The sequence below is a fragment of the Volvox carteri genome (genome assembly GCF_000143455.1).
Source record: "Volvox carteri f. nagariensis unplaced genomic scaffold VOLCAscaffold_34, whole genome shotgun sequence".
Lineage (NCBI taxonomy): Eukaryota > Viridiplantae > Chlorophyta > Chlorophyceae > Chlamydomonadales > Volvocaceae > Volvox > Volvox carteri.
In genome coordinates, this window is record NW_003307577.1 from 810,760 (window position 1) to 824,817 (window position 14,058).

The 14,058-nt window shown below is 53.7% G+C and overlaps 2 protein-coding genes across 2 annotated transcripts; both read left to right on the plus strand.

The window, feature by feature from the left end:
• Window positions 1–132: 132 nt before the first annotated feature.
• VOLCADRAFT_75635 (uncharacterized protein) lies at window positions 133–9,371 on the plus strand. The gene is made up of 20 exons (XM_002953094.1): window positions 133–353; window positions 421–486; window positions 943–1,005; window positions 1,406–1,522; window positions 1,996–2,076; window positions 2,439–2,525; window positions 2,739–2,798; window positions 3,077–3,142; window positions 3,427–3,575; window positions 4,010–4,127; window positions 4,401–4,489; window positions 4,687–4,864; window positions 5,063–5,164; window positions 5,472–5,654; window positions 6,047–6,136; window positions 6,407–6,517; window positions 6,732–6,891; window positions 7,114–7,241; window positions 7,465–7,569; window positions 7,972–9,371. Exons 1-20 carry the CDS (start codon window positions 243–245, stop codon window positions 7,984–7,986), a joined length of 2,079 nt encoding a protein of 692 aa, XP_002953140.1. The 5' UTR covers window positions 133–242; the 3' UTR covers window positions 7,987–9,371.
• Window positions 9,372–12,922: 3,551 nt separating this feature from the next.
• Window positions 12,923–13,755, plus strand: VOLCADRAFT_63348 (uncharacterized protein; the record flags this gene model as incomplete). The annotated part of the gene is made up of 2 exons (XM_002953095.1): window positions 12,923–12,973; window positions 13,555–13,755. Coding segments are annotated over 2 exons (252 nt in total), but the record flags the coding sequence as incomplete, so codon positions are not given.
• Between the last annotated feature and the right edge of the window lie 303 nt (window positions 13,756–14,058).

The window sequence follows — 14,058 nt, forward strand, 5'->3', positions numbered from 1 at the left end:
TTTTCCATGGCGATGCGTGTTTAGTTCACGGCAAGTTGATCTGCATTCCTCCGTTTTCATGGGCCCATTCATCCTGAGACATGTTGTAAGGCAATTGCAACCCAATAACCGATCACTTTTCCGCACTTAATGCCAAACTGTTGCGTCAAGCAGGACGGGTTCTAGGTCTCCGCTTTGCAGTCCCTCTACCTTACTTAGGGCGGAGCCTGCATTTCGGCGGCGACGATCGCCAGCTAGCAAAAATGTCTGGGCTTCTCGAGAAGGAGATTCAGGATGCACAGGAAGCTGTTACTAAGCAAGGCGATACCGTCCGTTCCCTAAAGGCCAGCCTGAAGGACGGGAAGGCGGAGAAGGCACGTTCCGGCATGGCGCGCAGCTGGGCAAAACAACTGCTTACACACCTCCATGTTTTCTGGACAGGCCGAAGTGGACGCTGCTATTCAAAAGCTGGCAGAGTTGAAGCTTGCCCTGGAGGCTAAGCAAAAGGTGGGGCGGCGCAGGGTCGCGGCATGGTTACGATGGACTAATGTTTTGCCGCTGTGATCACCATAGCGTACGATACACGGGATTTTATGGCTACGAGTTCTGTGTCAGCTAAAAGATCTATGCTAGCAGCAGTCGCGCAGCTATTTTGCATCGGTTAATCGTGTGCAATCTGGCTCGTGTCAGCGCAACCAGGCCACAACAGCGCCCTTACAGATAAATATTTTCAGGGCGACAGGCACAGTTGGTGCCTGGATTTAGTTGTGCATGCCGCTCCCGGGGGTCGCTGCTCTGGATGTCTAAGGGGGAGGATGTAGATTTCACTTAGTGGGCACGGGGCTAGTAGTTTAATATTGGAGCAACCCTACACAATACATAGTCACCCGTTTCCTCCCAGTTGCAAGACGTGCCGGTTTATTGCTTCCTGACGCGCTGGCCTTAATCCTTTTCCCTTCTCAGGAATATGAGAAAACGACGGGCAAGGTCTCGGCTCAGAGCAAGGAGGCGCTCCGGGCTGCCCTGGTGGGTGGCAGAGATGAATCCATGAATGCACTCGGCTTCCTTTCCATGTTAAACTAGAACTGTCAGGCGCGGGATGGCACCGTGGATGTGCAAGTCATTGTTCACTGCCTCGGGGAACCTGGCCACTTAGCTATAGGGGCAGGGGCAGCCGCAGGGGACCCACTTGGACACAAGTCTTAGTTGGATTCATATATGAAGTGCAGCGGAGCAAGGATCTGAACGGTTTAGCCTTGGAGCAACAGACGACAGTAGCAGCGCCCAAGCTTCATTGGGAAGTGACACAGAGTCAGAGCGTCTATCTGGAGCCTGCGTCGCCCAGGGGTTGCGGCTAAACGTGTGCGTTATTTGGACTTTTGTTTATGTTTGTTTTAAAGCTTGACGTACTCGTATCAACTCTCAGGCGGGCGTGCTGGAGCGCCGCATGTTCTACATCCCATCCTTCAAAATTTATGGCTCTGTTGCCGGCTTCTACGACTACGGCCCGCCGGGCTGTGCCATCAAGCAGAATATGACGCAGGTGTGATGTGGTGCTGGTTCCGCCCCGTCAGTTGCGTAAGCTGGCGGTTGAGGACGGGGGTTTTGTGACTCCATAGTTGGCGACACGAATCGTGGGCCACCCAGGGTCGTGGCGGATAAGTTCCGAAAGTGTGGGCTGGGGTTGATATCTTGGCTGTGGATACGTGCATGGGACGTTGAACGCATGATGAAGGGCATCATGCGGCTGGAGAACGTGGGCAGGCAGTAAGGGACGGTGGGTCACACCTCAGCAGTTAATCAACAGTACTTGGCGATTGCGCTGCAATGCACCGAACTTGTACAGCTTTAAAGCAGCAGAAATGCATTTCCGCATTGCATCCAGGACCTGGGGTAGCATGTCTGTCTGCCTTGGGACTCTTGCGGTACATTATGGCCAGGAGCTCAGGTTGGGACCTCCTGCAACCCTCGCAACCTGTTCCTCGTACCCATTGGCATTTTAACTCTTCCACTCAGACGTGGCGCAATCATTTCGTGCTGGAGGAGAACATGCTGGAGGTGGAATGCCCTGCCGTGACTCCGGAGATTGTGCTCAAGGTGACCCACGACAAGGATGAGGGACACTCTGCTCGTAAAGGGGGCCGCGGGATGCGCCCATTTGGCGAAGGGAAGGGGACTATGGCAATTGCATTGGGACTTGCCCGCCTTCCGTGTGATGGGGCTACCACGATTTTAAGGATCGGAAAGTAGGCGCGTTGGGACTACAGGGCTAGGAACACCAACAGTAGGACATTTCAGCACACGTGGAGGACCTGATTACGGGTAGCGCGTTTGGAATTGAATTGGAATGGGGATCGGTATATCTGTATATGGTGTTGTGGCGCATTGGTATGGGTGTTGAATATATGCTTGCTAACCACTTGTGCTCGGCACCTGCCGTGGCTATGCCTCCGTTCTAGGCCTCCGGTCACGTGGATCGCTTCACTGATTTCATGGTCACGGATGTGGCCACCGGGGAGTGCTTTCGCGCAGATCATCTGCTCGAGGTGGGACCGGGAAAGGGGTCGTGGGCTGGATAGTGGGCGAGGGGGTCGCAGGAGGTATAATATGATGCGCGCTTGGATTTGAGCCGATGATGATAAGGTAAACTGGGGGAGCCACAATTAAGGATTTGTTAATGAACTCGGAAAGGGAATTTAGGATTTCCTGGCCATACTTCCGCGGAGCTGTAGTCCTGACCTTGACCCTGTAACCCGCAGGGCCACCTGGAGGCGCTCCTGGAGGACAAGAAGAACCCTGTCAGCCCGGAGAAGGCCAGGGTAAGAACTTCAGTAATATCAGCCGATTGGGAGATGGGGACGCGCGCTCTAGGTGAATAGGACTGTTGTAAAAAAGGGGTCGGCGACCAAGGTTAGAGACATTCGGAGTATTGGAGTAAGGATGGGGGTCGGGGGAAAAAAGACGCACGGAGAGCCTCCCTACTTCCTTCCACTTCGGGTCACCTTAGGGTTTTTGGCCTTGCTCAGGTCGTCTTGCTTTCTTAGCTCTACATCGTTTCCGTGCCTTGATCCTGGGTACTTCGCCTTTTGCACTGCAGGAGATTCGCGAGCTGCTGGCCAGCGTGGGCGAGCTGAAGCAGGACTCCATGGCTGCGGCACTCCAGGTGGGAACAAGGAAGAGGCAAAGGTATCTAGACAATACCGATACGCTAACATAATTACAAATCTATGGTTTCGCCCGCGGCCAGATTATCCAGATAAATTGCCTAGTTTAAGGCATTATGGCGGAGGAGAACCTCCAGAATTCTTATTGCGATTGCGGGGCCATCCGCTCACATAACCCCGACCAGGAAAGGCGGCCAACGCGTCAGTGCCAATCCCTGGCGCCTTCTTCCCTCGCGGTAAATGTTGTGTCCTTGATGCTGCCCCCTTTTTCGATTTGCTGTAGGAGTATGATGTTCGTGCCCCCGGGACGGGCAACGCGATCTCTCCACCTTTCCCCTTCAACCTGATGTTCAAGACGTCCATCGGCCCCAAGGGTGACCTCGTGGGCTATCTGCGACCGGAGACGGCGCAGGGCATCTTCGTGAACTTCAGGTGCGGGACATGGGGGCACTGGATGTAAAGGCCTGGGGTTCGCGATTGCGTAGGGCGGGTCATAGGCGTGAGGGTGACTATTTCTTTCAACGGTTGGATTTGGATCTTGAAAACGTCGGGAAGAAATGCGAGTGGGACAGTAGTAGGGCAGTACAATCATCATATATCAACGCATCAGGTCAGTTCAGGTCCATTTGGACAGCTTTATGTAACCCGGGACAGGCGCGGATTTCCTTTTGCTCCGCAATGCTTCTGGACCGAGGGCTGAGCCTCCAGGGATGTGCTCAATACTTGTGGCATGTGGTGTGCTGGCGGACTGGGGGAGAGCGGACAAGAAATGAGGCGGGAAAACTGCAGATGCCCTTCGTGCAATGGACGTGCATGTTCGTTCCTAAGGTTGTTACGTGTACCGCACGCCGGTCCCCAATGTGCAGGGACCTGTTGTACTACAACGGCGGCAAGCTACCGTTCGCCGCCGCGCAGATTGGCAATTCGTACCGAAATGAGATCTCGCCACGCGCGGGCCTGCTTCGCGTCCGTGAGTTCACGCAGGTGGGGTCGAAACATGTGTATGGGCGCTTGCAGTTCCTTACGGAAATCATTGCCTGCAGATGGATCTACTTGCCTGCACTCTGCTATGTAAATGTTGATGGGACCTGGCATCGGAGCTAGGAGAGAGTTGTATGCGAGGCATTGGGAGTGTGTGGTGGCTCGGGTGTGTGGATTCTCAACCGTGTATGCTTGCATCAGAAATGATCGGTAGCTGTGTCGCGGCGTCTATTCAGTCCAAATTGGGCCAAATGGTTGAACATTCCCCAATAACAGGCGGAGATCGAGCACTTCGTTAACGGTGCTGACAAGTCGCACCCCAAGTTCGCATCGGTTGCTGGACTGCAGCCGCTGCTCTACTCGAGGTACGTGTGTTGCGCCCGACGGAGCCTTGGTCTACTAGGCCGCATCGATATGGGGCCTCCTTCCATGACTGCATGCACAAGCACACGCACACTGGGCCCAGGGAATTATCTTTTTCTGTCCGCAATACTTCGTGATGTGGTCCCTGTTGGATGCATTCTGTTGTCACCGCACCACGTTGTCGTCTCCGTGTCTGCAGGGCTCTGCAAATGGGCGAGGAGAAGAAGGCGCAGCCTATGTCCTTGGGCGAGGCGGTGGAGAAGGGCATTATTGCCAATCAGACGCTCGCCTACTTCATCGGGCGCACCTGGTTATTCTTCATCAAGGTTGGCGTCAACCCGGAGCGCATGCGCTTTAGGCAGCACCTGCAGCATGAGGTGAGCGAAGGGAGCGGATTGGGAAGCAGGATTGGGTACAGCGGAGGAAAGAGCAAAACCGAACTAAAAAAGACCGGGAGGACAGCTTGAGGAAAAAACCTTAAAAGAGAGCCTTGGGAATGGAGACATGCTTGGCTAGGTTGTCCCCTCTCTTTAAATTAAATGCCATCATGCGTTCATCTTATCCTGACCCACTAGATGGCCCACTACGCCACCGACTGCTGGGATGGTGAGGTGGAGACGACGTACGGCTGGGTTGAGTGCGTCGGCCTGGCGGACCGCTCCGCGTATGACCTCAAGGTAGGAGATTTTTGTACTGGAGGCGTCCATTCACGCACAGCTCCCAAACCCCGTCCCATTACCATTGCCACCAGGCACCTACACCACCTCAACCTGTGGCTCTCGTGCTTACAACTGCGGCTTTAGCGCCCTCGACACCTCATCCTCTTCATTCCGCCGCCGTGTACACACTTTGTACGGCCGGTACACACGTACCTCTTCGCTCGTCCGTCGTATGCTTTCTTACAGCCGGTCATTATTCTATGAGCCTCCCGATTTCGTAGATATTTACCTCCTCTCCCGTGTTCCCATCCCCACATACCCACAGGCCCACACGGCGATGAGCAAAATTGACCTGACGGCCTTTGAGAAGTTCCCTGAGCCACGTATGGAGGAGGTGGTTAAAGTGGTGCCCAACAACAAGGAGCTGGGGGCTGTCTTTAAGAAGGACCAAAAGGTGGTGAAGGAGGCGCTCGAGGCGCTGGACGAGTGCTCCGCAATGGAGCTGAAGGTGCGTGTACATGCTTAGATGTAATCCACTACCAAGGGGCTTTCAGACGCGTCCAGGCACTGCAAGCGAAGAGGTAGTACTGCCAAGGTCTGTGAAGGTAATTCCTTGTGCGTATGTGTGGATGCATGTTCTGAACAGGCGACCGGATCCTGAACAGGTCGGGACGCATAAACGATGACGTCGAAAGTCGCTAGTTCAAATAGATCAGCGAAATTTCCAGGACTCCATTTCCCGTTCCTTCCCCCATTTTACACAAGGACGCCCTTCCCAAATTTCTGCGTTACTTCCCTGCTCCCCACCCCGCTTACTACATATGGCTTCTTTGGCAGTTTCGTTCGTTTTTGGATTTCGCACAGCTATTTCACCCGTATTTCACCCTTGTAACTCCGCAGTCCAAGCTTGACGCTGGTGAGACAGCCAAGGTGTCCGCCTCCACTGGCCAGTCGTTTGAAATCAAGCCGGGCATGGTGGAGATCAAAAAGGTGTGGTGCCGCGCCCATGGGAGATGGGTGGAGAGGTCAAGAATTCTTTCATCGCAAGTTCAAACTCGACCTGCGTCTCGACAGCAGGTTCCTAAATGAAAACCGCACTCGTTCTTGGGATATGTTCGGGTACCTCTTGAAGTTCATTGTATCGTTACCTGGACTCTATCCGCACCTTGTCCCAGTGTATTAGTTGTGCCTTATTCTTTAGGCGTTGTGATCTTTGTGGGCTTGAGTCATCTGACCCATCGTGGTGGTTGGTGGCAACAGGTGACGGAGAAGGTGACGGGCAAGACGTACACTCCCAGCGTCATCGAGCCCTCCTTCGGCATTGGGCGTATCATGTACTGTATGTTCGAGCATAGCTACTACACACGCGAGGTGAGGGATTGGGGGGGGAGGAAGAGTACTGAAGGGCGCTACTTGTGGCATGTTTGGGAAGAGGTACAGGAAGGGGCTTTTGTTATCGCCCTTCGCGGGCTCCTCCCCTTTCCGTCCCCTTTCCGCCCTTGGGTATCTCAATATAACTGCTTTTATAATCCTCCATTTTCCTGCTTCGGCCCTGTCCCTTCCTCCTGTCTCTCCTTCCTTTCAGGGCGATGAGACCCGCGCGGTGATGGGCTTCAAACCCGTGGTGGCACCGACCAAGGCAACCGTGTTTCCGCTGGTGCAGAAGCCCGCGCTGAACGATCTGGCAGCCAAGATCTCCCGTGACCTCACCGCAGCGGGGCTCTCGAACATTATCGACACCACGGGTAGGTCGCCGCTTCTGCGGCACGCTAGGGGAGATTCATGTGCGCCAGGAAGCGAGAATCCCTAGAGCAGTTTCTCCTTTGATGCAACACAGCAGCACGTCTTGTGCAGCCGGGATGTGCCCCTCTGCTTACGCCAGGCAGGGAGGGCCTACAGGACGGGCAGAGCGAGTGTTGACTTTCAATGGCTGATTTGTGAGGCGCTTTTTATTGCAATTAATGCAGGTAATACGATTGGCAAACGCTATGCGCGCACGGATGAGATTGGTGTGCCCTTCGCTGTCACTGTGGACTTCGTTTCCGTCGACGGTGACGGTTCAGTGACGCTCCGAGAGCGAGACTCCATGGCTCAGGTGCGTGAACGGATGACGTTGTCTAGACGCGTACACTTCTCCTTTTGATGAGAAATGTGGATAGGGTAGATGCGCGTAGGTACGGGTTCCAACGTTGCGATAGTACTACTTTGCGTGGTTTTGTTGCCCTCCACAGGTTTCCAGCCAAGTCCTTTGGTTACTGTTCTACAACCAAGCTGTGTAACCCATTTTCGCTTTCCCGACCCATCACTTCGAGACGCAGGTTCGCGTGCCACAGTCCGAGGTGGCCTCCGTGATCCGCGACCTGGTCGACGACCGGACGAGCTGGGCTGACGTCGCGGCCAAGTACCCCGCACAGAAGGCGCAGGTACGCAGAGTAATTGGGGTTGCCGAAGGTGTAGCCACTGGAAATCGTCAAAGGAATTGCTTTTTGCTTAGGGAAGACCTAAGAACCTGCCTTCTAAGGCCAAAATGCGAATAACACGGAGGAAAGGGTGAAGAATTACGGGTGCAGGAAGTGGCGAGTTCGTACAACCGCGCGTTTTGGAAGCCTTCGGTGACAAATCGCGGCTGGTTGTGTGTTTCAACAGCGCAATGCTGGGCTACCTCGTGGCAAGTGGCGTCCCGTTCCCATGATATGATTTGCGACGCTTCCACAGCTCTGTCTCAAGCCCCCAACACTTTTAAATGCACGTCATGATGCTTGGCGTTCCCGCACGACGTCCCGCGATATACCTGTGACCTGTATTGTTTATTGCATTGCGTGCAGGCTGACGACGAGTAAGCACGCCCTGCTGCGGGGGCGGGCATAATTGGAATCTGCCGCTGGACGGTGGGCATGTGCCGCCTGTGCATCTGCTGGGTCGCTGTCCTTACTAAGCCTGCCAGAGTTTGAGGGGGAGGCGGGTCCCCTTGGTCCGCTGATCAGGACTTCGTTTGGTACAGCTTTTCTAGGAAAAATTTCGGGGATGGTTCGGGGCTGTAGGATTGCACATCTCGCGGTGACGTCTTGGTTTAGATGATTGCGATTGTTTCGCTAGAAGTGTTGTCTCCGTAAGGTGTAGCATGGGTAGCTGTAGCACAATTACGAGTGCACCCTTGGCTCAGCATACTGCAAGTGGATGGAGTGGCTGTTTGGAGGCACATCTCTTTGCTGTGAGTCGGCGCCGATGGTGCCATTTGAAGGCCGCCATGAAAGCACGGCCTTGTGGAGCTTCTTCCTAAGCGAGCTGCATCCAAGCGATCTGAGCACGCGTTGGGCGTTGCGTTTCGTGTCGCCGCTGCTGTCTGGGTAATGGGTGGCAATGGAGGAAGTAGGATGAGTCGCCAGGGACGCGCGTGAATATGTTACGCGGGCTGCGTATATGTTGCAACTAGCGCATGCTAGTACCAGCTCTGGCCGTCGTTAGGTGGGAATGTGGCGACTGACTTGGTATATGTGCGTGCGTGGCAGCTGGCGGCGGCTGCCAGGTGGCTGGTTCTCCTCGGCAGCGTACGGCACTAAATGCGACTGTGAGCAGTCGGTGATGGGCAGAGAATGCACGATCCCAGAAGTGTTTTTAACCCTGTTTTCACTTGTCACTTGCGCCATTGGGCTTCCATGTTCCAAGGGTAGCGCATGCCCTGATGTGGCGCTCTGCTTGCTTCTGCATTTGCGGCTTCAGGATCTCGTTTGCCTGCGGGAGATACCTTATCGGCAAGTCGAGCATATAATATGCATACGGTGCGAAATGGCCAATATCGGTGGAGCGTGATGGGATTGATGTGGCGGTTGGGGGGTTTCGGTGATGACGGCGGGAGTTTACACTGTTCAGCGGTTATACTGGCGGATGAGCGCTTTTCGGTGAAGGGTGTAAAGTGGTTTTGACGGCATTTAAGTGGCATGCCGTATAAGCGCAAAGCCGAGTACTACGGAATCTTATGTACAGATATGGAGGGAACTCGAACGGAGCTTGGGACTGCCGGGCCATGGTTGCATGCTATTCGGATGGAGTCTGGTGGCGTCTTTGCGTTTTACAGGCGCACCTGAGGTTTCAAGAGAGGTTTGGCGTGGCGTCGATCCGCGACCATGGGGGTTGCAATGGCGATCATGGGGTTTCCCGAGAGAACAGCGGGGGGCGGCTGTCCCAGATATTTCGCGGCTGTATCGTGTGTAACGGAAGCGATGCTATAAAGGGGCCCAACTCATCCTTTAAAGTCAGCGCCTTCAAAACGATTTTGCCCTGGATTAATTTGTTAGTGACCTATTGGTTACTGTGAGGGTTTTCTTTGGTAAACCACCACCACATTTTTTTCGGTGCCGTCACTCCACACACACACATGCCCCCGGTGCCGCGGCTCGGATCCCCTGACGGAACCGTTGGGATGTTGCTGGCCAACGGTCAGTACAACATGTAAGATTAGACTGTACGATAAGCCCAAGTCAGCGAACCATCACAGCTTTCACCCAAGCGTCAAATCAATTTCGGGCGGTGGCCGCTCCCAGGGGTCTGTTTCCTGGCGTCCACCCGGTAACTACTAAAAATTTCCTAGTGACCACCTTCCGTAAGGAGTCTTTTCTCAGTAACCACTTGGTCACTGGTAATCACTTTTAATATCATTGCTTTCAATTGCGCAGCATCGGAATTCTCTGTTCGGGATATGAGGTGAGCTCACATATTTTACTAACTCGTTGAGTAGGCGATTTTTTAAGCGACATCCAATGATAACGCATTGCATGTTTTTGCAATCTTTAACACATTGCATAATTGAAGGCATGCGCTGAGCAGCAAACTGTACTGATAACGTACCGATTGGGTCCAAATGCTCCTAAAACCGTTTGGTGAGAAGGTTTTTGTAATAATGCAAAAAAGACAAGCTAGATTTCTCTGATCTGGAAGCATGCGGCCACGTTGATTTGATCTACCAAGCTGTAGTTGTCCGCGGACCTGTTCAAGGGAACCACCTTCAGATGGCCTTTCAACCAAGTAGTTCCGTGGGAAGTCTATAGTGCTTAGCACAGTGCGGAACTTAACTTCCCGTCTCAAACCTGACAGGACGGGCTATAACGGCTCTAGACACTTTTGGTGTCTTCTACCAAGGCTTGATAAAACAGACCTGTAGTATAATGGTCATCCTCAAGAGAACACCGTGTACCATGACTCGCTCGCAAGTCCTAACAGAGCGCGGCAAGTACACGGAACGTACTGCACAAGACGCGAGTCCCTCGTAGAATGGCCGTCGCAACTTATGCGTAGGTTGCGCATGCAATGCCGTCAAGAAGGTGGCGGAAAAGGCGTGGAAGAGGACAAGGTTTTAAGTGTAGTTTCTGCAAGTTGTGGTGTAGTCGTCACGTACATGGGTGCGCGCAGTAATCATTGAGCACAGTAATTTTTGAGCATTTATGACTTGGTTAACTCGGAATGCCATAAATTGCAACTCTTAAACATTAGCGGAATGTTTGAGATGCAGAGGAGGATTTCTTGTGCGAGTGAGCGAATGACAGACGATCAAAACCCGTTCGGCCTATTGAAATTCCGCCGAACACAATAAGCAACCGTCATGCATGGCGGGTCGTCGACATGGCTGCGGTTGTCGGTCATAGTTCAGACACCGAGGCCAGGGTATGGAATCTATGCATGGTACATGCTCGCTCCTAGCTGCCGGCCATATTTGACGGGCGAAACGTATGGAGCGATGTCGAGCGACCTCGCGCTTACTCCTGCTCAATCCTCCGAACGAGCTACCCGAGCTCATTGAAGTGCTTAGCGGGTTTGCTGCACCGTTGCAGTGATCTGGAGCTTGCTTGCTGTTAAATTAACAGGCCTAATGGCTGCGAGCATGCCGCGCGTACCTGCAGCCTTTGTGACTGCGATGGTTAAGGAGGAGCTGCATGTCTTTTGTGAATGCCCAGCCTGCGGGAGCCTTCGAGTGAAATACGAGGGACACATTGGCTTCCGAGGGCGGGAAATGCGTACTACTACGGCGGAAGGTCCCTCAATAGCTGTGGCTAGTTTTCTCACTCTGCGCCACAAAGTAATGGCTTTTGACCTGCATGGGTCACCCGGCTTTTACGGACGCCCCCGATATTGTGCAGAACTTGTAACTTGTGACTTACAAACAGATGGGATTTTACTGACATACGTACTGTTGCGTTTCAGTTGCGTCTCCTAGTTAGGTGGTATGTGCAATCTGGCGCCTCAGTTTCCGGTGCTGCAAATGTAGGCAAGCAGGGAGTAAGCCAAGACTAATCGGGGGCGGCAGGGCGTCTGACTCCAGAATTGTGGTGAAGGAAAAACAGGTACGAGTGTTGTTGCTTGTCTTATAGTCGCCGTGGTCCAAGAGCCGTGCCACCAGCAACACCTACAGCTCGTCGATGCACCCGTCAACAGGTCTCCTTATGAAGGAAAGTCTGCAGTTATTATTTATGGATAGGATGTATGGTAGGGCCGTACATTTGCCGGCTAGCTTTCTAATGCGTGGTTCTTTAGGTTTGGTTGCATAAAGTGAGAGGGGCATACCGCATCGGTAAGGGAACGATCTCTACAGTAGACTTGGCCTAACGTTTGCTTCATGACATATAACGCCTCTCAGAAGTACAGTACGAGAAATGCTATGCGACCGAATTAAAGAATGTAGTAATCTTTTTTACCGGACGCAGCATAGATTCCTTAGGTCAAGTTGTGTTTATAAATTTGCCTGTAATGAAGCGGGTATCTCTCGGCGTTGACAAAAGAGTGTATATCCTTACTCCGCGACAGGAAGGTCCAGGGCCCGTCTTGGGCGTGATATCTCCCATTTCCATAAAAGGTATCTGTACTTATCGCCCTGTATCTTATGGGCTAAAAAGGTCTACCCCAACGTAATGTATGTGCTATATCAATATAGGACCTACCAGGGAACAAGCCAGCGAAGCTCGAATAAAGGGCCGCTAGATAAAGGGCCGCTGGCAGCAGGAAATTGAGGACATGTTCAGAAATGATGCAGAGCCATCAACTCATCCGGAATGGGACCCTGACGCCTATACTTGGGATGGGGTAAGCGGGTACCGGGCGAGCTGGGCCTGATTTGGCGTTGCATTATTCATGTCTTCATGTAAGAATCATTCTTCGTCAGCAGGTGGCGCTGACCGCGACACGAAATCCCCAACAAGGTACGTAAGCTAGGGGAGTTTAAAGGCATTTTCTCCAGCATATCTGATGAAAACTCTTTGTGCATCGCATGTAATTTAATAAACTGTACTTATTTATGTCATCCTATAGTGCGATAGGCTTGGAAGTCACCTACGACAATTCTGTCGTGCTTCACTTCTTCCGCAGGGTCGCGTTCACGCACAGCTGTTGATGCCTCGCCATACGCTGAATACCTGGATGCGGATGTTCCTGCGTTGATGAGCCGGCCTCCCGTCGGTGTGCTGTCCAAGGCACAGAGACTGGTTTGCCAGGTAATGCGCTAATGGCCGCGACGACTTCCGCCATACCTTCTGGGTACAGTTGGAATGTACATTAAACAACATCCCTTGCCATTCATTTCACTTCATCCGGTTCAGTACGCCACCAGAGCTTCCCTACGTTCATATACACAGCACCGCGGGCCTCAGGGCTCGTGACTCAGAGGACGGCTCAAACATACATTTGCCGAGAATCCGCAGGGGGATTAAGGGAACCCTTGCTCCCTGCCTCTATAGCATTCGGCTATAACTCCTTCCCTTCCTCCTCCCGTTCTCCCCTCTGCCTACGCCACAGGTTCAGGGCTGTAACCGCAGCTTGCAGAACAGCAAACTATACTATCAGGTGTGTGTGGTGTCGGCAGGTCGGCTGGCCATCGCCGTGGATTATCTTGGCAGGGGAGCTGCAGGGAAACGAGCCAGGATGTCAGACGCAGCCAAAGAGGAAAAAAGGAAAGCAGGAAAAAGAAATACCGTTCAAAAAAAGGGGTGCATGACGGATATTTGTTGGGCCTCGAAGGTTAACGAACAGCCCAAGGTTACTGACTGCTGAATCCTCATACGGCACCCGTACACTCCTTCGCCGCCCACTACCAGCACTCTAGCCGCATGCACTGGACATCTCTATAGCGGAGCGGCGGAGTGCCTTCTCACCCGTTTCATCTTGCCTTGGGCCATCGCTGGCTGGCTACCCGCACACCCCTTCTCACAAGCCAGGCCCCTGGCCTAGGTGCCCAACACGCCAAAGCCACATGTACACAACCACCCCTGCACCGCGCAATTTTCATCCCCCCTTTCCTTCCTTTCTTCTTCTCCCCCTCTTCCTTCTGTCCCTTCTGCCGCCCTCCCTAACCGTCGCTGATCAGTTTCTCTGTTCCCCTTCCCGCACCGCTTGCCCCGTCTCTATCGCCACCTCCCTTTTCGTAGCGCTTTAAACTATGCGAGGATCACCTCAAAGCACCCGCCATTTCCATCGACGGTGTGCTCTCCCGCCTGTGTCAGCAATGCGGCCGCTTCCACGAGCTTTCCGCCTTCGAGGGCAAAAAGCGAACCTGCAGGGCCCAGCTGGACAGAATCAGAAAGGCAAAGGAGCTTCGAAGGCGCAAGGCCGGCGGCAGCGGCGGCTCCGAAAGCCCGGATCCAGCGGATGCGGATGTACGAGAATCCGATGCGGACATGAAGGCGGAGGGAACGGATACCGTGGCCATGGATGCATCAACGGCGGCGACCAGGCGCCGGGATGCCAATCGCGGTGGCGGTGGACGCGGCAGCGGCAGCGGCGGCACTTCTCTGAATAGCCGATCCAGCGAGCTGACCAGCAACGGAAGTGGTGGTGGAACCGGAGGAGGAGGAGGCGGAGGAGGACGCGGGGCCACCGCCGCTGCGGCTGCGGCTACAGTGACGGCTGGAGAGACGGTCAGCGGCGGCCGT